This window comes from Rhinolophus sinicus, chromosome 5, assembly GCF_057876585.1.
Source record: "Rhinolophus sinicus isolate RSI-liver-muscle chromosome 5, RSI-T2T, whole genome shotgun sequence".
NCBI lineage: Eukaryota > Metazoa > Chordata > Mammalia > Chiroptera > Rhinolophidae > Rhinolophus > Rhinolophus sinicus.
The window spans coordinates 2,097,706-2,122,184 of NC_142505.1; the positions used below are offsets into that span (position 1 = coordinate 2,097,706).

Genomic DNA, 24,479 nt, shown 5'->3' on the forward strand with positions numbered 1-24,479 from the left:
TACCCATTATCACAGATTTAGGATACTTTTGCCATTATCAGGAAAAAGATGATTTTTTTTAACACTTCCACATGTATAAAGTAAAATACATTTCTGATTATATACTGCAATACCCACACTCACAATTGCCATCAATTTTATAATTTACCTCCAATGATTTATTATTCATTATACTGTTGCTCGCAAGGATGTAGTTGAAGGGCATACGTTTTTCTAATTCGTGAAAATGTTCAGTGTCTGGAATGTTCTACCACAGAGTCTTAGAGTCCTGAGTTAAACAGAGAGACAGCCCTCGATCATATCCCTGACAGGAGACCATCTTCTTGCTTTGGGAGTGACAAGTTAGAGGAAAGATCTGTCTGTTCTGTACTGAGAGATTTGGGATTCAGACACGAGGTTATAAAACAGAAATTTATTTATTCATGTATGTATTCTTCAGACTTTATTTTTAAATGTTCAAATATCCTGATGACTAACAAAAAGAAAAAGTGTTTTTGTTTCCTTTATACTGGCTCAGAAGTTGTTTACAGCACAACTGTATAATTAGGCACTAAATCAGCGGTGTCCTCGCTACCATCTGAATGGAAGGAACATCATTTTGCCAATTAGTCGATGATGCATAATAATGTCAGATACATGATGTTACTTGATTTTTAATTAATTTTGGAGCCGGGGTGCTCATGTATCACACGGCTGTGTCCTCTTAGAAATTTGGATCTGGGTAAACATAATTTATGTTCATTAAAAACGCAAGTCTCTCTCACAGCATGCCCGCGTGAAATTTTGAAAGGTGAAATCCACATACAAAACTTCCTGATACAGATGCACTTTTGTAACTGCCCCCCACCCCCCGTTTCTCTTGGTTACTTTCAGTCCCTGTCGTGGCACCAACAAACATCCATGGAGGTGGAGGAAGTCGCTTTGAACTCGTCATCATGTGGGAGGTAATTTTCTGTCCAACTGAGTTATTTTGAAGGAAAAACATTTAGCAGGCCAGGAAGAATGCTGAAAAACAAAAAGCTTTATTTGACCATTACTGAGTGTGCAAAAGTACATGGCATGAAAGACTCCTGATGATGCATTCTTTAGAGAAGGTGTAGGAAACCTTTCCTATTTCTCCTAGAGTGAGCGATATGACTACCTCGGCACAGTTCTCTTCCAAAGAGAAGAAAACAACTTCAGCGTCCATGGTAGGGGATCAGGGGCATTTCCGTCGTTATGTGGTGAACTCCATGATTTTTTTCATTGCCTCCAGAACTATTGTGCAGTATGTGAGCTGGAGCCAGCAGAGTGCAGGTTATTTTCCTCTCATGGCTCTCTAAATCCTTCCAATTTGCTTGACTTTTTCTCCCGTTTGCTCTTCCATTTATTTTCCCCCATTCACCATGTGACCTCTGGCAACTAACTCCAAGACCGGGGTATACTGGGATGGGAGAAGAGGCGCCAGACAGAGAGTCCGATTGCTGAGACATGTGTAATTTGACGTTGGTGCACTCCCGGAATGGCAAATGAGCAGTGCTGGTGTTTCATAGAGGGTTTTGTTTGGTTTTGCTGTCTGGGCAGGGGGATGTCCTTGAGGTCCCACTGATGATTTCTAGTTGGAATTCCTTGGTGTATCCCCACCTGGCTGCTGGAAACTTCTCATCCCTGGTTCCAGTGACCACATCCAGTGTCTTCTGCTGGAAGTCCTCGGTCCCTGTAGGTGCTCTGTGACTGAGTCCCTTCAGAGCCACACATGATCAGCTCCCCAGCGTGGCTCCACATCTGTCCTCGGCTCTGTGCTCAGTGGAAGCGCAGTGAGTGCGCTTGTCCTCTTTCTTCTTCCCGCCACCACACACTGTGCACGTGTCTCTCCACTTCACAAGCTTCTCAGGCATTTATCAGTGAAAAGAGCCCGTGTCTCCCAAGTTCTGTGTAGCTCTTTCTGAAGCCTGTTCCCTTAGGTAGGCAAGAGGTGAGGTATAGCCCCTTACTTCCCCTTCTGGAGCGGTGACAAGGCACAGCTTTTTCTACAACTCTCTCAAAGAATTATTTTCTTATAAATCTCTCGTTAAACTACCCAACACTCCTTTTGTACACATTTGCCATGGCTGGTAGGCTAAGTTGTGCCAGGCAGCCCTCAGAGAAATGGTTTCAAGTCTGGAATTAGGGTTCTCTGTACCTTTCTTATCAGCTGTACCAGTCAAAAGAGCCCCACCTGATTTCCTCGCCCTGTATACATATTTCTGACCCTTTGGTGATAACTTTCCTTCTGCCCACACCTCCACGTCTATGCACATTTTAATTTTACACCTTAAAAGATCACAGCTATGTGTGTTTTAATTAAAGATCATCATGGCTGATGTGTAGAGGACTAGCCTTCACCAGAAGATGGGCTAATTCATCCCTCCAGTGTTCTGCTGTCACGACGAAGCGGAGGGGTGCACCTGGGTGGCGGTCAGGGTACTGCAAGCATCCTCCAAGGCTCAGGACAGCCCCCTACAAGGAGGGATCTGGCCCCAAATGTCAGTAACGCCAGGCCTGAGAAGCCTGTTGCTGAGGGGTCCTTTGCATCTGTGAGTGCTGTTACCACAGGTACACCTTGGATGTACAGACATGCCTCGTTCCATTGCACTTTGCCTTATCGTTCTTCAGAGATGTTGGGTTATTTACAAGTTGAAGGTTCGTGACACCCCTGAGTTGAGTAAGTCTGTTGGCGCCATTTTGCCAATAGTGTTTGCTCACTCCGTGTCTCTGTGCCACGCTTTGGTCACTCTTGCAATATCTCAAACTTTTCCATTATTATTATATGTGCTGTGGTGATCTGTGATCAGTGATCTTTGATGTTGCTATTGGAAAAGTTCTGGGGTGCCGTGAACCTCTGTGTATTTTGTTTTGCTTCCAATATCCTAGACATGGTATCTAACTTTTGGGATGGAGTAACTGCTAATTCCTTTTTTAAGGGTATGTTTATTATATCTGATTCTAATGTATTCTCCCAAATACTTCTAAGTTTCAGGTGCTTGTGCTGAATATCTCATAGAAAATATGACTATGAAATTAGACACATAGGATGAAGTGCTGTGAGTCAGGGACACACCTAGACTGGGACGTGATACACCTTTTATGTGAAGAGCCAGCCAGGAAAAACACTCAGCCATGTGGTTCTGTCAGCACTTCTCAACCCTTCTCTGTCACTCAAAAATAGCCATAAACATAAACCATGTACAAAGGAACAGGTAGGACTGTGTTCCCCACAACCTTCGTTTTCAAAATGAGGCCACAGGCCAGGTTTGGTCTGAAGGCCACAGTGTGCTGACTCTTGGTCCGTCCTGAAGATTTAGTGCTTACAGACACTGTGGCTGAGATTTGTATGATCAGCCTTTACTAAATTGAGTAGATTTCACCACCAAAAGAATTCCTGAATTTCTTTGTACTACCAAACCCTTCCTCTGCTTAAAGGAGAAAATTCTCCTTCTGGTCATCTTAAACAGCTATGTATACGAGTGTTTCTCCATCCTCTGTCTCTGCACATATGAGAAGAATAAAAGAACCTAAGTCTCTTTTTTCCCTCTAAACTACATATGTTAGATCTTTCTTGAGGGAACGCCGTGAGAAACACTAATTGGACCTGACCAAGAAAAACAAAAACACCCCACCTTCTCAGATGAACTAAACATCTCGATTAAACCGGAGATCAGAGAAGCATCAAAAACACTTACATTTTCATCAAAATCTTCCATACCATTCAAAATTGCCTATGCTAATTCTGGGATGTGTCACTCCAAGACAGCATCTTCTCTTCCATCTTTCAGGACCTCCATGTTCCTTCCTCTTGTCAGTGTCCGTGTTCGTTAGACTGTTCCATGTGGCAAGAAATACAGACCCGCTCAGGTCATCCCCGTTAATGGGGATTCATTTTAAAGCCACGTGGGAAGTAATGGGGAATGGGAAAGTCTGAGTAACACAGCAGGTAGGTCAAACCAAGCAGCGGAACAGCAACCATCCCCGTCCTGAGCACGGCTGCTCTGGTCTGCGGTCAGCCACTCTGGTCATCCAGCCCCGGAGCCCACAGTCCCTTGTGCGTGTACCTCGGTTCTTCCCAGTCCCTTTACTTCCAATATTCCACTTGGCCGACAGCTGCATTCCATCTCTTCTTTCTATAATTTACAGCTTTCCTGTGCTTCAGATCACGACTACTGTATGTTTTCTACCCACTGCTGCTCTAAGTTTATCCGCTGTCACCCCCACACATCTGTGTTTCCTCTCAAACTCTGGAGGGGAGGAGTTGCTTGGGTCTGTTAGACACTACAGAATACAGAGATTCTGCACCAGAATATCTCAGAGATTGGGCCAAGATGGTGCCGGTGGTGCTGGTGCTTACCGCTGGTGATCAGGTGTGGCCCCTGTCACGGGATAATGTGACACAGGAGTGGGGACGAGGAGTGGGTAAGGAGAACCTCAGAAATGGAGTCGGGGGCATGACTGCCTCGAGCGTTAGGTCCTATCAGGTATGACTGTTAGTCTGTGAAATTTTTAGAAAAGAAAAGCGTGTTTCCTTGGAAAAGCGAAATAAATTCCATGGATTTCTAAATACAATTTTCTCATAAACAGGTAGAACATTTGTCTAAATTCAAGCACAGATTCAATTTTATTGATGTGATTATAATGTTTAGTATTGGTAGTGTTCTGGGGAACTTGTATCTATTTTTGTTTTGTAATTTTAATAAGTTTAGGTTTTAAATGAGTCTTAAAGAACTTAGTCTCTCAGGGATTTAACAAAGTTACTTTTTGTTTCATGTCAGGAAGAGTGCACACTGATCTTCCTAGTAATGAAGATATATGTTTAAAAGATACTGGGGGTCACTTATACTTTTGGGTTTGAGTAATATTATCCTATGTCTTAAAAAGCAAATCTTATTGCACAATAATTATATTGCCTGCATCTTACAAGGATTTGTAGAAAAATGTTGTAAATGGAAAATGTAGCTAGCCTTGAAATAGTTAATTCTGTGCTGAGTTTAAATATGCATATTGACATATGCATATAAAAATATGTTTTAACTTATTAACTCTTTCAGTCTTCTAAACCATTTTATTATTATAACTTTTGAGTAATCATGGAAAGAAATATAAACACATAAAATCTGTTTTCCATTTCTATTTAAAACTTTCCATTATTTATCTGAGTATCTTTAATTGGGACCATTTTCCTAATTGGCATTCCAAATGAAAGTATTATTTTTTTCAATACTTCATTAAACATGATAAATATCCATGTTTATCTCTACGAAAGATATGCCAAGTAATCGAAAAGCATTATAAAAGGTCTATAAGTTATTTGTGTAAATACTCAGTGATTGCTCACTTCTGCCCAAGCCTGTTCCAGAAGAGCTGCAGAACGGAGGGGAGTTTGGGTACCTGGTCATGTTACGGCCAGTTGGCTCAGCAACCTGGACCAAGGAAAGAGTGCCTTCTGTAGACTCATCCAGATTCGTTTACAGAAACGAAAGCATCACGCCCCTGTCTCCCTTTGAAGTCAAAGTGGGGGTGTACAACACGGAAGGAGAAGGGGCCCTCAGTGCCATGTCTGTCATCTACTCCGGGGAAGACGGTGAGTGCTCTCAGCATGGGGCAGGCCTCCTGGAGGCCCAGCGTAGGTTGCTTCCACTGTCCTGGAACTGTGCCACTAAAGCTGGTTGTGTCTTTCTCTGGATGACAGAACCTCAGCTGGCCCCCAGGGGAACTTCTGTCCAAAGTTTTTCTGCCTCGGAAATGGAGGTCTCCTGGAACGCGATAGCCTGGAACCGGAACACCGGGAGGGTGCTGGGCTATGAGGTATGCCACGGGTCCCACTTCCCCTCGCGCACGTGCCCATCCAGGCATGGCTCCTGGTCAGCAGGATGCCACCCAGCTCTGGGGGCATCACACGTCTGTGTAAAGCCAGAGGGCGTGAGTGTAGGGGTCTTCCCGGTATCCTCAGCAGTCCCAGAGGGTGGCACCTATGAAGTGAGCAGGAGAGGATTATTAATTGTTCACGTGGCAGGCCTCTTTGTTTTTTGGGGGAAGGTAAACATCTCACCCTCAGTGAGCTTCAACCTTAGGAGAATTTCACTGGCGAAAGTGCTCTGTGAACTGGAGCACGACTTGAAAAGAAGGTCATCTAAGAAAAGGCAGTTAAGTGACAAGGAGAATCCTAGGATCCTCTTAAATGTGTCATTTGTAGTCTATGTACAAGGAGGCAAAACACTTCACATTCACGGACCTTTGTTCGCACAAAGCTGACAGATGAGACTTAGGGATGGCTGACACGGTTCACTTTATTTTGGAGTTAAAATAAAAGTATAATTCTAAATCCTTTTATTTTCCGTGCCCCTCCGCTAGGGGCCTGTGCCCTCCATTCCGAGAATGCCTACCTCTTACCTGAACCCTGCTTCCTTCTCAAAGCTCATCCCTAGCCCGCCCTTCCCTTTGAACTCTTCTCCAGTCACTGCCTATTGTCACTTCGCCAGATTCTTAGAGCATTGTCTTTCTGTATCATTCCCTAAAATGCACCCTCCACTTTCTTTTCACATGAATGCTCTAACCTCTCAACTAGATTATAAGGGGCTCGAAGGCAGGGACCGTGCTTTATTCTCTCCTCTTTCTCAGTGTGCCTACACAGTGCTAATGCATAGGAAGGGTGCAGTACAGCTAAATTATTAATTAACCTGAGATTCAAAGAACTCTTGAGGAAATGTCAAGAGCGAAACATCAGACCTGAAGTCTTTGATTGACACATGAATCTTATTTTGGTCTGACTTATTACTGACCCTTCGTTAAAGCTGATAACCTTTAGATATCTCATGAAATATGTTATTTTAATAATCTAAAAATAAAAAAACCCAGTTCTCTAATTTCCAGTGTGAATTTGTATTTTTTATTTCTTCCTTATAAATATTAGATTTTATTTTGTGGTTGTATAGCCCGTCTTATTCCCTAACCTGCTGCGGTTGATGGTTCTAGGAAACCATGACTGTTCGCTCTCTTTTCATGAGCAGGTCTTATACTGGACAGATGACTCCAGAGAACCCATGATCGGTAAGATCAGAGTCAGTGGAAATGTCACAACCAAGACCATCACGGGGCTGAAAGCAAACACCATTTACTTCGCCTCCGTCAGAGCTTACAACACTGGCGGAACAGGGCCCTCGAGCCCCCCAGTCAATGTCACCACCAAAAAGTCTCGTAAGTATGACCACATCCCAGAGACCGTGACTCATCTATGAACAGAAACATATGCCTTGCTCAGGCTCCATTTCATCCTTCCCACCTCGCCGTTTCACTGATTGCTTCGTCTGGTTGAGTGGTTTGTCCTTAAATATGGACAGTTGTCCCTTGAATGTGAAAACTTTCTGGTAACAACCAAAATGAACTGGTCTGATGTTTTTGGAATTCCGCAAGAGGAACATTCTGAGCATAGAGATAAAGACAGGAGGTTGCAGTGGTTAAGGACACAGACCCCGATGCCCTGTCCCAGCCTTGGAATGTTCTGTGGTTATTTCATCCTTCATGCTCAATATCCTCAACTATGAAATAAAGGAAACAGTTGTACGTAGCTCCTCACAAGGCTTTACTGGAAGGGATAACTGATAGCCAGCGTCTAGGACATACTTTAGTAAATGCTTAGTAAATGGTGTTTCGTCTGCTTTTGTTTTGCTTAATGCTTCATTTCCAGAGTGTGCTGTAATGTGATAGTCAGGTAGTCTAGATCTTTCCTTCTAGGGCGTCTCATCACTGTAGTTTACCTGGGAGGCCCTGAAACTGAGGCATGGACTCTTATGCTTCCTCATGCCTCCCTTAAGGGTCAACCACGTGTCTGTCACAGAGGCAGAAACCACTCAGTAAAGGATGAGTAGCTGATTGTTGCTGCCTTTGTTCTACAAATGAGTCCGGTCTCGTGCAGATATTCTACAATGAGGCACAGTGTGAACTGGGTAAATGTTTGATCCGACAGGACACATGGAAAGATGCAATATGGAGAAAAATATGTAGGAGTCAGAAAAATTTAAGTAAAGTTCTGTGTTTCTTTAACATCCATCCCCTTTCCTGACTAAATTAAGCAAACAAAAACCCTTGTGATTCCTAATTTCTTTTCTGGGAAACTTGTTACAATATTTCTTAAACTAGACTTTCAATGGCCGGTATGCTTCAGTGTCATTACCAAAATGGCCAAAAGGAGTTGAGAAGAAGCGTCTACGTGTCTCCATGTCATCATGTTGAAATACCAGTCAAACCTCTACTTTCAATCTTTTAGCATTCTGTGTCGCTGGCACCGTGAAAATGGTATACACACAGCTGTAGTCTCCTAGTGTTGCCGTTCGAATTCCTACAACTTAGTGCTTTCAAACAATACAGATTTATCACACAGGTACTTGTTTCTAGAGGTCAGAAGTCAGAAATGAGTTTCACTGGTTGGAGACCAAGGTGTGGGTGAGGCCTGGGCCCCTTTTGGAGGCTGCAGAAGACTTTGTTTCCTTGTGTTTTCTGGCTTCTGGAGACCCCATGGCTTGTGGCCTCTTCCTCTGTCTTCAAATCTCACTCTGACTCTGAGCCTCTGCGTATCACTTTTCCTCTGACTCTGGCCCTCTTGCCTCCCTCTTTTCCTGCCAAGGACACTTGTGATGACATTGAACCCACCTCGTGAATCCAGGGTTGTCTCCCCATCTCAGGATCCTTAATCACACCTGCAAAGCCCCTTTTCCATAGGAAGTAACATAGCCACAGGGTCTAGGGATTGGGATCTGAACAGGTTTGGGGGGGCCCTTATTCTGCCAATGACAGTTACACAATACTGAGCACTTCTGTGTCCCAGACCCGGTGTTAATTTTCTACATAACATTATCTCACTTAATTATTCAAACAAATCAAGGTGTTTGGTATTTCAGTTCCTACATATGAGAAAAACAAATGCTTGGAAAGGTTTTCTTGTGGCATCATTAGGCTGACCTCCTGTGAACATGACTTCCCGAACGTCTTCACCCCACGAACACCGTGCGGCTTTGAAGTCTTCACATCTACCCACTTGAATAGTCTCTCTCCATCCAGACTCTCGAATCTTCAGTCCAAACCTCAAGCTGCCTGGACATTTTCCTTCCTAAAATGGGATCATACGTCTTCGAATGCCAAAATGTTATTGTCTGCTCTGTGCTAGAGAGCAACGGCAAGCAGAAAGGCCATTCCAGACCTTTCCCCAGCTTCCTTTGTGCCCCGTTCCTCATCTAGCCCTGGCAGCACCAGACTTACTGATCTTAAACCTTCACGTTCACTTATCTGGCTTTACGTGTTTTCTCAGTTTGTCGTGTTCCCGCCATGCCTATGAGAAGCCCAATGTCTTTTTTACTGGTCTATGTTTCCCCAAGTTTCCCCTTTAATGTAATTTGCATCATTCAAGGTGTTCCCATAGCTTTGGCTTATTGTTAGATAGAGTTAGAAAGAGTTAGAATGTGACTTCAGAGTGAAAGAAAGTTGGGTGTGATCTCGCCCCAGCCAAGAACCATCTGTGTGACAAGTCTACTACCTTGATGAGTCAGAACCTGTTTTCTCATCTGAAAACCATAGAGGATGATCCTTTCTTCTAGAGTTTGCTCTCAGAACTAAAGGCTGAAATGCACACCAAGGTGAGCTGAGGCTGCCATCCACCCAGAGATCAGTGCATGCTAACGTGTCGTCAGATCACTTGTCTAGAGGTAATATCACTTTCTTTCCATTTCTTAGAGTAGGAAGGCACAGCTGCTTTCCACTTTCTTTCTCTTTGTAAGTGTGTTTCAGACATTTTCTCCAAGGGCCATGGAAGGACATCCAAGGTCAAGATGAGAAATGGCTTTGATGAGACATTGAAGGTAGCCCTGATTCCAAGTGCTGTCCCTGGATCTAATTTTGATTCCCCATATCCTTGAGATGCCATCAAGGTGACCTCTGAACAGTGGTGACAGCAGCAACTCTGCATCCATCACACACTCATACTGTTACTGTCTAGATGTTCAGTCTGCTGTTTGATCATCCTTTGTAAATTCTGATGAAGCAGAGCTCTCATTGGCCAAAATCTCTGCTCCTTCTAATTGGGTAAACTCAGCAGAAGACAGAGGCTTTGTTTTCACCCCCTAAAATATGATGATGCGTGTATCGCTCAAGAAAATCGTGCCTCCCGTGAGCCGTGCACTGGGTTAAATGCCACATGGAGGTTAAAACAGGCAAGGCCTCTGTCTTCGGGCTATTCTCTTTTAATGGGGAGGCAACTTAAAACAAGGAAAAAAAACAAGACATGAAATCATCATAAATTATGAAAAGCAGTGAAGAAGACAAGAGGCTGAGACATACGTAAGAAGGGGCCTGTATGGGGAAGGCTCTATATTTCGATACAGTAGGAAGACAGAGAGGAACTAGTGGACAGAGGACCTCCTAGCAGAAGGAACGGCAACACAGAGCTTCTGGAGTCTGGTGTTACAGTCGCTGGCCATGACGATACCTTATTTTTTTCAAGTAAACAGTGCTTTTACTGAAAGTGTCCTAACTTAGTGAAAATCATGTCTTTCCAAAGGCAACAGAGGGGTGCTGAAGAGATATGGTGATCCACACAGACACCACTTCCATGGGATTCAGATTTGCAGGGAAAGGGAGGCAAAATATTGGCATCAATTCCAAAAGGCAAAGAAAAAAATAAGCACTGCGGACCTAGAAGGAAGTGTTTAGACCCAGCCACAGAAAGTGTTTGCAAATGTTGGTTCAATTTGGCCCCTGACATTGACTGACGAGTGCTGTGCACTGGATTTTTCTGGTAGTAAATATGTAATCAATCCGTATTTAGACATAAAAAAGCATTGAGCTTTTATTTCATCTTGCACGTACGTTCTTTCTCTCTTTCCCAAATGTCAGCCCCATGCTGTTACTTAGAAGGGGAACATAAGAAGTTGTTTTTTTGAATTGAGTTCACAGTGTGAACCACAGTTGAATATAAATGCCATTTCCAGAAAATTGATCACAGGGGAACCACTGCAGGGCGGAGGGCTGGTGTAATGTCGCTCTGTCATTTGATTAATAGAAAATGATTCAGTCTTTGGACATTGCCTGAAAAGATTTTTAAAAATTAGAAAAATGCTTGCATTGAGTTTACCATTGGCCAACTTGGTGCAAAGTTTTGGCACATGTCTCATGTTATCCATGGGGCAGTGTTTGGTTTTTTAAGGTAACAGACATTTCGGCTTCATCATAGATATTTGCAGTTCAGATTAACCAGGTACGTAAAACTCACGAAACTGGAATGCGAACAGTGCTGACATTAGGTGATGGCCTTCCAAGCAACTTCCAGAAACTTTTTTTTAAATACTAGGCCAAAGACATTGGTCTTGGCATCACACTCATGGGCAAAGATTAGAAAAGCTGTAGTTGAGGCAAACTTCCCAGATAACGAGCTGAGGCTCTACCACTCTATCTGCCTTTTTCAAAAAGCACATAGAGGACCCAAGTAACAGCAATATTATGAAGGGGAAATCTTGAAACTACCCTCATTATATTTAAGAAGTGCCTCATTTGCAGACTCTGGAACTGTGTTATTAGTAACAAACCACTCTGAATACAATTGAAAAAGTCATTATGTCATAACACCCCAGGGGATAACTGCCCCTCTCAGGGACGACAATTCACAGATATTGAGCTTCTCAATATGTACCACTCACCAAGTGAGAGGCGTTTCCTATTTTATTTCATGTAAGCTAAGCATTTATAAAGTAGGAGATTGTAGTCTCATTCCAAAGATGGGGCCATCAGGTCTCTTGGCAGAGACTGGAGACAGATTCAAGTCTCCGACTTCATAGCCAACTCTTTCTACCTCACAGACAGCAAGAGAGGGGAAACATTCTGACAAACCCATACAGCTGGCCATTCACACCAAGCGTTCATTCCTGATAGAACTCTTCTCACTTTATGCCCCTGGGATGCTTTCCTCTGCTTTGATACATGAGGAAACAACTTCCAACGCCTCAGTGCCATGGGTATAGACACAGCCTCGTAGTGGGCAGAAGTCAGTCCTCTGTCTCCCAGCCTGGGGCTTCAGCGATGGATTCATAGTGTCGGAAACCGTTTTACCCAAACAAACAAACAGACCAAACAGACATACCAATAGATGGAACCTGCAAAATCCATCACTGCCAGCGGCATCCGCACGAACTGATATTTTCTCTGTATTGATTGTATGATGTTAACGTTAGTGCTTCATTTTGAAGAACAGAGATAAAAGAAATGGGTCACCAGAGTATGTTAGATATTAAAACTGTGATATCTTGTAAGAATTTTTATATTATGTTTTTTATAGCTGAGAAAAAGATTAGGAAAAGCACATTGGGATAATTTGAGGGAGAATAGTTACAAAATTATTATTGTTGCCATTCGGTCCTTCAGAAATACATGTATTGACAAACATGCATAGAGCGCTTAGTAAGTGCAACGCTCTCAGGCCTTTAATGATGATTGATTTGGTTTAGATAGTCAAGGAATGTTCTGGGTCAATCCAGTTGGCCTGTCCGCCTGTGCCGTATATCCATATGGATTGCCGTAGGTTTGGCCGTGGCAATTAGCCTTGATTATGGGATAACATAATGAATGGACTGGCCACACTGTGTCACCTATGGATCTGCTCACAGCCCAGAACATAATTAACGTGACCTGAGAAAGCCACCAAGACACTGAGACATTTACTTCAGCCATCTTATTGCACAGGCATTTACTCAACATAAGCGCATTTCTCCTATGTGCAGAGCACTGGACTACGGGTTGGGGACACAGAATTGAACAAGGCACATGCCCTCAATAAATTTACAGAACCACAGCAGCAAGAATAACTACAGTTCAGTGTGATAAATCCATAATAAACTATAAACTGAGCCCCAGGAGACCATAGAGGCAAACCACTCTCTCTGTACTCTGTCTCAACAGAGGTGGAAGTGACTGGACAAACACTGGTGGGGTCCCAGTAGGCTTGGGGACATATAATAACACAATATCAGGCACCATGTCACTCTTCCAGTGATACATAAGAGATTAAATAGCAGTTGAGTCAAAGCTCCAAAAGAAATCATTTATATTTCCACTAGTGTACTAATGAGTTAAATACTATGCCCGTTCACCCTCACAGATCAAATAAGAAGCCAGAAATGTCTTGCTGGGTAATTTTATCTTTGCCTCTGCTTTCCAGCTGCATCATTATTATTAATTTTCATTAGTTTCAGATGTATAAAACAACGTAATAATTAAACATTTACACTCCTCACAAAGTGATAACCCCCCCAATCTACTACCCCTCTGACATCATATATAACTGTTATAATACCATTGACTCTATTCCCTATGCTGTACTTTACATCCCATGACTATATATCTATATATCTATATATCCATATATCCATAGATATAGATATAGATATAGATATAGATATAGATATAGATATAGATATAGATATAGATATAGATATAGATATAGATATAGATATAGAGAGATAGATTTTTAAATTACAGTTGATATTTAATATTATTCTACTTCAGCTTCAGGTGTACAGTGCAGTGGTCAGGCATCTACACCGTCCATGACATGATCCCCCTGATAAATCCAGACGGGTACTGGACTTATCAGCTGAATAATTTTTAACATCGCCACTTCCTTAAATCTTAACAATAATCATGTACCTCACGTCTTTGAGAAGCAGCATGTTATTCTGGAGAAACACTAGATAAAAACATCATGAGGCCAAGATTCTGATTTGCCTCAACCACTCATTGGCTGCATGCTTTTAGATAAATGGCCTCCTAACCTGGACTCCAGCTCTGCTGTGTGTAAACTTTCAAGTTGGACAGATGCATTACGTTGGAAGGCCAGTTTGAAATCTGCCTTCCCTGCCTTTCTTCCCACCACCTCTGTCCCAGGTGACATTAATTTCAGGGAACTAAAAACCACTATTTGTATTCAGGGCAGACACCTTTTGGCACTATAACCAGTGAGTTAGGACGTTTCCCTTTTCTGGATTCCCAACAGCTCTGTTTATATCAATGACATGCATCTTTCTCACTGGTTGGGCTAAGATAGACATGTGGCCAAATTAAGTCAATCGTCAGTTTCCTCCTGAGAATTTTGGCCTGGATTAGCTCTCAACAGAGGGGGTTTCAAACCTCAGGTATGGTGGGCAGTCATGCTTCCTGCCACGTGCATGAAGAATGACAAAGACGTGGGCTACCGCAAGATGAGCACGCCGCAAACACTACGGTGAGAGGCGGGAAAGGACCTTCTTGGCTTTTGCCATTTTTCTTCTGTCTCTCCTGAGGTCGTGCTGCATCCTGCCATGAGTTCTAAGAGATTCCCCTCATCCTTTGCAATTTACAACTGAGAGTTTGCTTAAAATATCTTGAGCTGATTGTGTTACAGTCAGAAAGTACCAACATGTGATTAAAAAGAAAAAGACTACTGAGAATGAACCCCTCTGTGTCAATATGTATAAAAGGTTTGCAGCCTGAATTTGTCTCACATGTGTATTGATTCATGGCCAAATGGACCACTAGATAAAGAAGCCCTCCGTCTACTGCTATGTGGCAAAGTAAACAAACTCAACAGCAATGATAAATAAATTAATACTGGACAGCCAGCAAACCATTATTTATTCATACGTTTGTCACAAAGGCATCCCAAGATGACCTGAATTTAAATGATTTTGCTTATTCTGATTAGAATTAATATTTCAAATGACACTGAAAACATTTTAGTTTCTTCCAGGACGATCATCTAGGAGTCATTATCCCTTCTCATGTTGATGGGTCATGTAATGGTTATGTGCTGATTCATATTCATTTGGGTCTTTGATTATCTTTTTAAAGCTCCGAGCCAACCACCAGCTAACATTGCCTGGAAGCTGACAAACTCTAAATTATGTCTGAACTGGGAGCATGTAAAAACCATGGAAAATGAGTCTGAAGTGCTGGGCTACAAGGTGCGTATTTAGTTTTTCCTTTAATCATATCAATTAAGTTACTAAAGAAACCAGAAGTGTCAAAACCATTTATGAAACAAGTTGTATGCATATGGAAATATAGGAATCTTCTTTTTAAAATGTTTTGAAATACTGAGTATTGTTATTTTTAAATTCTTCATTTAAAAGTTTTATATTCTAAGGTTAGTAATGTGTCACCGAGCAATAAGAGATAAACCACTATAGTACGCAAGATTTTTTTCTTCAAGTGACTCTCCTGGCCATCAAAAGATGTGGGCAGTAAGTGTGTGATGAAAATGAGGTCAAAGAATATTATTCAAATATAATCTCTAGAATGTGAGCTGTGGTAGGACGTGATCTTTTAACAACATGAAAGGAATCTAAGTCTACAGTCAGATACCCAGGGCAGGTCATTTCCATCAGTGGTGACAGACATCTCCTGGCAAGCACATATACTCAGAAATTTGAAATAGGTCCAAACTAACCAGTGACTTTTCACAGCAAACTCCAAAGATAATAGCCTTGAGCTGTTTAATTACTAGAGATAAATCTATTCTCATTTCAGAAGCATTGGCCAAAAAGGAAGTCTTTTCCTTAACACTAAAATCTTTAAAAAGAAGTATAGATTGGGTATTTCCATCCAAGGAGTAGGGCATTTATAGTGATATGTCTTTTATGTGCCTTACGAGAGTCTGAGTCTTAGTAAAGGCTCATGTCTATTTAACTTGATTCACTATTTTATTCAGATTCTGTACCGGCAAAACAGACAGAGTAAAACTCACGTTTTGGAAACTAACAATACATCGGCTGAGCTCCTGGTCCCGTTTGAAGAGGACTACCTGATTGAAATAAGAACAGTTAGTGACGGTGGGGATGGAAGCAGCAGTGAGGAAATTAGGATTCCAAAAATGTCAAGTAAGTCGAGTCCCCATTGCTGTTGCAGAGGTGGATTCCAGACGCCGCAGCATGAAATCTGGGCTCTAGGAATCGTTTCAATTTTGGTTTAAATGTTGGGTAAAAAAATGAAAGGTCTGTGTTTCCGTTTTTAACAGTGAGCAAGAGGTGATGAGTCAATTTTTCTTTAAATAATTCCTCAGATTTGCAACATGTTTACATATCCCAAACAGCTTTATGTTTCCTCATTGGAATCTCAAAAACAACAACAACAACAACAACCTAACAACTGTGTCATTGGTGCATGATTCAGTCTACTGGACAAAAATCAGAAATTTTTTCCATGGGTACTCAGGCTTCTGGGAGCAGGGAGAACACATATGAAGTAGGGGAACACATACCTATTTCCACATCCATAGCAGACATCACTAATCAATCACAACATTCACACTCTCGATACAATGTTCTAAGCAGGTAACACCAAACAGTGTGATTGAGCATGGAATAATAATGTATTATTTATGCCTTAGGAGAATCACTGACTCATCTGTTTGAAGCTGTGACTGAGTGAAAGTCATCAGCCACCACATATTGGCCAGTCTTAATCTGCCCTTTAGTTAGACTTGGCCAATCTAGGCATTTTTCTTTTTTCATTTCTGAATTTAAAACAGATATCCTAGGACAGAAGGTGAGAGACACATCCTAAAATTAAGCATAATGTAAATGAAACAAGTAAATATATTATTAGGAAACAAGTTATAGTATGCATGTGGGTCATGAAGAATGAATCTAACAAGTAATTTTACTTTTTATTTTTATGTTTTGCAGGTTTGAGTTCCAGAGGAGTCCCAGTCTTAGAACCTAGCATCCATTTCCTGTTTTGCTATTTTTACTGTTTGGCTATTTTTACTGTTTTGCTATTCAACCCCTTATACGATGAATAAAACCATAAATCTTTGAGAGTATTTTGAAAGCAAGTCCTTCTGTAAATAAGCTCTCCAACCCCCATCACAGGATACATTCTTAATACTGACTTGTTAGGAAAGACAAAAAAACAATGTATATTATTAAAATCTTGTAAATATCTATGATACATTAATAAAAGAATTTTAAAAACTTTTGAATTTTAAAGTTTGCACATAACACACATTCAGAAGGTGCCAAATTAATCCATGGAGCTGTAAGTGCCGGGGCTTTTAAGTGACTTAGATGGAGCTTATAAATTACTCCCCTGGATGATGATGATAAATATGAAATAGATTGCAGTTATCGTAGCTAAAATGTACATTTTACATGCTCTAGGCAATTTACTTCAGTACTAAAAATGTTCACCATACCTGGAAATAAAATTTAATTATTTGTTTATAGTTGGGATTCTTTAACAATGTAAGCTATTCCAAAGGTGATGTACTTCTCTCCCTGAATCAAGTTGGGACAAGAGATATTTGTACCCAGTAATATATCCATATATATCATGTTCTCGACTCAGTTTTCTAGGAGTTTCAGTAATAAAAAGGGCAGAAAAAGTGCTTATGGCAGAAAAAGAGGGGATATAAACACCCACCTAAAATAATCTAACAACTCTGATATACAGTAAGCAGCTTTTCATGGTAATGTTTAATTATTTTAATCAATTCCGTATTCTCCTAAGAAAAACATTGCATGAACAAGTCTCAGGTAATTATTATAAATTGTTATCAATGTATGTGGCCATATTTCTACGCAATAAATCTGAGAACAAAATTATTTAACCAGGTTTTTTGACATTTTGGACAAAATATTTCTTTGCCAATCTTCTCTCCAGCTATAAAAATAATCCTACACCATCCGAGGCTGAAGGACTTTTGTGGGTTGACGCTTCTCTGAGATGAACTTATCTTAGTCAGTAGCCCCAGTTCTGGGGTTGTGTAGCACTGAGACAGTTCCTGAGTGGCCCGGTGCCTTTCTGTGTGGCCACCCTTTTCCTTCACAAACAGCCTGAGGGGTCGCCCTGCTGTCCGGCTGCTCCAGCTCCCAGCCGATCACGTCTGAGGTCCTAGGAGCCAGGAGTGAGAAATGGTCACACTAGTTTTGCCATCTTAACTTGGTGCGACCTCTTAATTATGTGAAAATAGTTGAACTGTCCTACAACCCTCAAATCACACAGTCCTCAAAGTGGGATTTTGTAATTTTTATTTCTGTATTATTTTAAAGCTTTTTGAAACACCCGGCATGGTCAGCTGCAGGGGGACCATGAGTTTTTTCACAGTTCAGACCGTGCTCCTTGCCTCAAGAGAGTATCAAGCTCACAGGACAAATGAATGCGCCTCAGCTTCCCACTCCGTGAAGACTGGCTGTGCTTTTATGGAACCAAATAAATAAGCCATAGCAAGCACTGTGTGGGACACTCGTGTTAACAGTCAGCAGCTACCTGCCAGGACATGGCCGTATCGATCAGAGATAGGAGTGATGGCACATGGCCTTCATGTTTTCTCAACTCGGTGAGAGACGAGGTTTGTGTCCTGGTCCCCAAAGTGGCCTGAAGGTTAAATGGACTGTGAGGTTTTTGTTTCCACTGCTCACGTGTATCAGACACACTTGTTCGTGTGGGAGGCCAAGGTGAAGCCAGTCCTTATCAATAACTCTTATCCGTTTGCAGGTGTGCGTTAACTCATAATCGCATGAATATTAAAAGATTGCTCTTCAATATCCAACATATTATTCATATTTTCACCAATCCACACTAAATTATTCAGAACATAATTTGGCAATAATATTAAACAGTGTGTGCGCGGGCTCTCAGCTGATGAATCTTCCTATTAGTGAGGCCTCGGACACATCTGTTAGCTCCCCGTATCACTATTATCAGGGTGAGAGGACGTAGTGACACAAGTACTTAGCCTGCTCACAGAATACTGGAAGTCATACACAGTCGGAGCTGCTATCATCGAGTGCTAGGAGATAAATTACAATGCTTCCTTAAGCATCCAAGACTCTAAAAACAGATTCAGCCAGTGCTTATGTCAAAATCCTGAACAACTTCAAGACAAATGTGTCGCCCATCTACTCCTGACACTAAATGGCACTAAAGAATAGAACCAACGGTGGTTCCGTCTGACCATTTGGGGAGAATATTCTGTGTGACGTGTACACAAGTCTGGCATTTAGGAAGGATTTCTAGGGATTCTTCTATTGACCGAGAATCCTGCTGTCACAAACTGTTATAAACCCTTTTCCATACTTCTTACAGGAAAGAGATGGAGTGATTGCACCCGGAAACTGCCAGAGGAAGAGGGAGCAGGTGTTAGGACACTGGACAAAGGGAAATACGACACTTTCTATGAGCTGTAGGCTGCCTAGGGAACGCTTGCTTCAAATTCAGCTGCATTTTCCCTTTTCTCCTCTCAGTCACACTGTCATCCTTCCTGCTTAGTTGTCACTTCTCTAACTGTACCCAGGACTTGGCTTACAGGGGGACAGGCCTGCCACCTTTAACAGCAAATGCAAACGGCAAGAAGTGACCTGGATCGCAAATGCAGCAGCATAATCAGACCTCCTGGAAGTCTGCTGTTTTTAAGCCTCTGCTTACTACCAGTCTGTACTCCATCTTGGATGGCAAGTTTTATACCCTCCCTCTACACCATAATTACTGCTTTATTTGCTGTGGAACTATATATTGGATCCAACAGAGATTTTTCTAGAGTTCAGTATATAATGTATGAGAGAGAGATGATAAGGAATGGATACACAATTACGAAGGCTAAGAATTCCAGACCCAGGAGAACCCATGTATAACTTTCCTCTGAGTCTGAGTGTGAAGGCAGGAGAAGACCGATGTCCCAGGGCAAAGACCATCAGGCAGAAGCAAGTCCTTCTTCCTCAAGCCTTCTATTTTATTCACATCTTCAATGGGTGGGGTGAGGTCCATCCACACTGGGGAGAGCCATCTGCTTCCCTCAGTCTGCTACTGAAATGCGCATCTCGCCCAGAAACACCTTCGCAGATGCACCCCAAATATCGTTTAACTACATATCTGGGCACCCCGCGGCCCCCTTCAAGTTGACACAGAAATGCATCATAGACCTCTTTTTGAGGATTCTACAGAGTTCCATTTTAATCCCTTCAACTTCGTAATGGGATTATTGAGATGGTCTTCTCAGTTTACTCATCTGTAAAGAAAATGGTGGGATCCCACCAGCTCCTAATTCCTTTAAAGCCCCACAATTCTATAGCAAGCTGCAGAGATGACTATTTTTAGTACAAGACAATGTTTTATAATCTCTCACAGCCCACACACACTCTGCAAAGCTTTGTCCATTTATTTCTGTATTTTCACCAGCCTAAGTGACTGTGTTGAGCTTCCTTAATTGGGATTGATGTTACTAAAACAATAGATACATTGAGGCGGCTTTTTCCCATTGCAAAGGACCCTTGGAGATTTGACCCGTCTCCATGCTCCATGGAGACTTGCTGCTGTTCTCTCCTGGTTCCCACGTGCAGCGCTGCGATAAAGTTTTCATTGTTCAGTGAAAAAAATGAGAAAAATTCAGACAGTGTGGTGAGATTTTAATCATGAATAATTTATGAAACATTTGGGAAATGATGATTTTCTTCTGCTTTTTATGGTAAAATATCCACTTGATGAGACAGAGTTGAGTATAAATACTAGTTCACTTGTTCAGTTTTCAAATGTTCTTACTTGGCAAAGAGCAGGTTATATACATTAACTCAATTATTATTATTTAAAAGTTTATCTTCCGAGAAAGTCAAGCATCTGAAAATGACTGGGGTTTAGTTTTTTTTAACACTTTTACTTATTTTATCTCATTACCATCAAATTAGTATATTTGACTTCATGTCTACTGACTATAGTTGGTCCAGATCTTACTCTGCATCTCGTGAGTACCAGTGTCTGGGTTCTATGGAAGTTCTCTTTATGTCCACTGATGAACCACAGGTCTAAGAAACCCAGTCTACCTTTTGTAACAAGCTATTCATATAATCAAGATAACAATGAAAAAAGAATATCAGAATTCGGAATTTTTTTGTTATCTTGAAATGTGGAGATTTGCTTTCTACTTTCACATTATATTGGTTTTCTTTCATGAAGTATGTATAGTAGCTATTAGACTTTCTTTTATGTCTTTACACAACAACATAATTTTTATAAAAAAACAAATTTGTTTCCCTCATTATTTTTAATATTCCATTCTTGACAGTGCTTTGGTACAGTCCAGGGCAGAGAAAATGATGCTTAAAACACATATTCTGCTTTTTGAACTAATTTACTCAGCCAACTACTGGAGCAATTTGTTTTCCTTCAGTTTCCTCAGGAGCATAAGTATTTTTCATTAATAAGCCTGACTAAAATAATATGCTAATCTAACCTCCAGATTTTGGTGGATAAATAATATATTCTTGAAATGAATGTAACAAACTGCTGGTTACTAGATGGGAGGGGGTGTGGGGGCCAGGTGAGAAGGTGTAGGGATTAGTACAGATTGGCAGTTACAAAATAGTCATGGGAATGTGAAGTACATGATGGGGAATATAATCAACAATGTTGTAAAAACTATGTATAACGTCAGATGAGTACTAAACTAATCAGGGCGATCACTTCATAAATTATATAAATGTCTAACCACTATGCTGTACACCTGAAACTAATACAAAATAATATTGAATGTCAACGATAATTAAAAAAATAGTCACAGGGATATAAAGTACACCATAGGGAATACAGTAAATAATATTCTAATAACTCTGTACAGTGTCAGATGGGTAATAGACTCATTGGGGTTATTACTTTGTGAGGTATAGAAATGTCTAATCACTAGGTTGTTTTGTACACCTAAAAACTAATTTAAAAAAAGGTGATATGGAATATGGTCATTTTTGAAAAAACATCAGAAATGCTAAATCATTTTCCTGTTCCTAAAAACGTATACTTTACAATCTGGTTAGGTATACCTTAGAAGATACTTACCTTGTGAAGGAAGAGATCAGGAGAGATGCAAAGCTGATGACTCTTTAAGTACAGGCAGCAAGTTGCTGCTTAATGGGCGAGACAAGAAATGTTGACACAATGAACTGTTTTTCTCCCCAGGTACCTCCAAGGCCAGGAGGTATGCTCGGCTGAGATCCTTGCAGACCTGTCCCTTATTCTGGACTGGATGCTGTATTGGGTAGGGACCTATTCTTGAACAGTGATTAATTAATGTTTGTAAATCACTTTGTAGATGAAAAAGCATTTCATAAGTTCAATAAGTTTTATGAGGATGATTTTCTCCCAGAAGTATGTTGATTCTTTGCAGTGGCAATTGATAAAAGAAAACATTAGTGACTGAGGCTAGGTACCAGGGCTGGAGGAAACAGTAATTAGAAAGTTAGAAAGGTAATCATTTTGAGATACTGAAAATTTAGCTGACTTCATAATGGCCTTCGTGGACTAAATCATTTCAATGCAAACATGAGGTAATCTATGTCGATTCATTGAGTATATGGAGAATGAGTTTCCAGCTTGTAGACTAAGTGTCATAGCGACAGGATTTGTTCCTCAAACGATATTTGCTCATAACAACACTCAAGTGTTCTCCAGGGCTTCAGATAGTAGCAATAATGAGTGTAGGCAACTTTTATTGCCTTTAAGCCCAATAGTTATAAAATCTCCAAGAGCTACATTGAGCAGATTAATTTCAGCCTATTTTTGTTGACAGCAGAGCATAATTGAATGTATTACTGGCCTTCTAAATCCGATCATTTTCCTTATCTGTTTAAAAGTGAAAATGTTGCCATCCTAAATTATTATTATGTTTAGACGTGCAAACTCATAGGGAGCTATTTTCAACCCTTTAAATTCTTGGGAGAATAGAGCTTTGAAGGTTTCTGAAGAGTCTTAAGTGCAAGGACGAGGCTCCAGTTACTTTGAGCAAAGCTTGGAGACGCTTACCATCTCAAGCTAGATGATTGCCAAACAATGAGTTCCAACTGCAGACAATGTGAAGGACCTACAACCTATGGCTGTCAGTACACAGAAGGGCGCCACCCACGGTGTCCGGAAGGCCTGTAGATCATTCCAGGGTCTAAACGGTAGTCATCTTCCCTGCGGCCACATTAACTCAAGTCCATACCTTGACCATGAAGTGTAATCATCACGCCCGGCAGCAATGTTAAATCCATATATTCGACATGGAGAGTATTTTCAGTTGGCAGGTACAACACCCAGTCATGTCGTCCTCTTCTAAGGTACTACCTCTTTAGGCCATGTTGTAAGATTCGGTTGGCTTTGTTTCCAAAAGTCCTGAATACCTGATGATGTACTGAAATTTTCGGGTGAAATATTTTTAGGGCATTAAAGAGGTTGTCAACTTTTGCCCAAGGTCAAAGCCAGCCACAGACAGATTAGATGTCATGAGTATCTATTTATTAGAAGATTGAAATAGTTGTCAGTGTTGAAAAGTGAGATGATTCCGTGTGAATCCAGCTTTCCTTGGGTCATACTGGGCTGTGTGACACTAACCATCGAGCTAGACTGCTCTTTGCTTCACCACACTCCCCTCCCAGCTTCCACAGTCCATCCATTCACCTGCCAGGCCTCTTCAGGCTTCTAGCTTTGACTCTTTACACATGATGTGATGTACGCAGAACACAGATTTGATGGTGGGAAGACCAAAAAACCCTGCGTCAGATCATCGTAAGACCCTTAGCTGTTCTGAACTTCAGTTTCCTCATCAGTAAAATGAGGATGAAGCGTCTTCTCCGTCGACCTCGTGGGCTGTTTGGAGACACACGTAGAACACAGTCTGGAAAGGGGTCTGTCCATTCTGAAATGGCAAACCAGTGTGCGGGGCACTGGCTGGCCAAGGCTGTCTTTGAACTTCCGGCTGTAGATGAAGCGTAGTTAGTACGGAAGTGAGGACGCCAATCGTGGTTTTCAGATTAGGTCGTGGGAAGAGCTTCTTTCTCTTTCCATTTTAGTTACGTTAATTCCTAATTTTGCCCTGTGGTTTTGAAAGCTTAATAATATTATCAGTGTCTTTTTATATAACTGTGTACTTACATGAATGCTTCATTTTAGCTTCCATGAATTATTTAATGTAATAAAAATGAACATTATATAAAATGAAAATATTATATATTAAAAATGAAAAAATTATGTCATTTATTTTTTAAGAATCTATTTCTGTTTACACTGAGGTTAGACACATTGCAACTACTCATTAAATAGATCTACATTTATAATTCCTCAAATCATTCAAGAAGCATTTATTAATTGTTTACCATGTTCTATTCATTGTGCTTGTCTCTGCAAAATAATAATAATAATGAGGAGGAGAAACATGTTACCAAGGTGGGAGCAGGTAATAAACCCACCACCCTCCCCTCAACCTGCCCCACCTAAAATAATAATTACAAATTAAGAGGAAGTAAGGAAAGTGCAGCCTTAGAGAACAAAACGGGCCAGCGTCGGATGGGTGATGACGTCCGTCTTAGAACTAGTTCCACCTGCGCTGAGACCTGCAACGGAATCTGCAGATGCCTTGAGGGCAGAGAGTGCTCAGGGTATTGTAGTTACTCAAGGAAGAGAGAGCGGATGGAAGATGGGCCGGAAGAGAACAG

The 24,479-nt window shown here is 41.2% G+C and overlaps 1 protein-coding gene across 3 annotated transcripts in view; it reads left to right on the forward strand.

Moving 5' to 3' along the window:
- The window catches only part of CNTN6 (contactin 6), a 253,496-nt gene extending 236,248 nt beyond the window's left edge, over positions 1-17,248 (forward strand). For all 3 annotated transcript variants that reach the window (XM_019755809.3, XM_019755810.3, XM_019755811.3), the window contains 7 exons: positions 874-944; positions 5,359-5,593; positions 5,702-5,817; positions 7,020-7,206; positions 14,875-14,987; positions 15,734-15,902; positions 16,710-17,248. In XM_019755809.3, coding sequence (XP_019611368.3) covers positions 874-944; positions 5,359-5,593; positions 5,702-5,817; positions 7,020-7,206; positions 14,875-14,987; positions 15,734-15,902; positions 16,710-16,825 — 1,007 coding nt within the window. In that variant the 3' untranslated portion in view covers positions 16,826-17,248. The remainder of the gene's footprint in view (positions 1-873; positions 945-5,358; positions 5,594-5,701; positions 5,818-7,019; positions 7,207-14,874; positions 14,988-15,733; positions 15,903-16,709) is intronic.
- Positions 17,249-24,479: the final 7,231 nt, after the last annotated feature.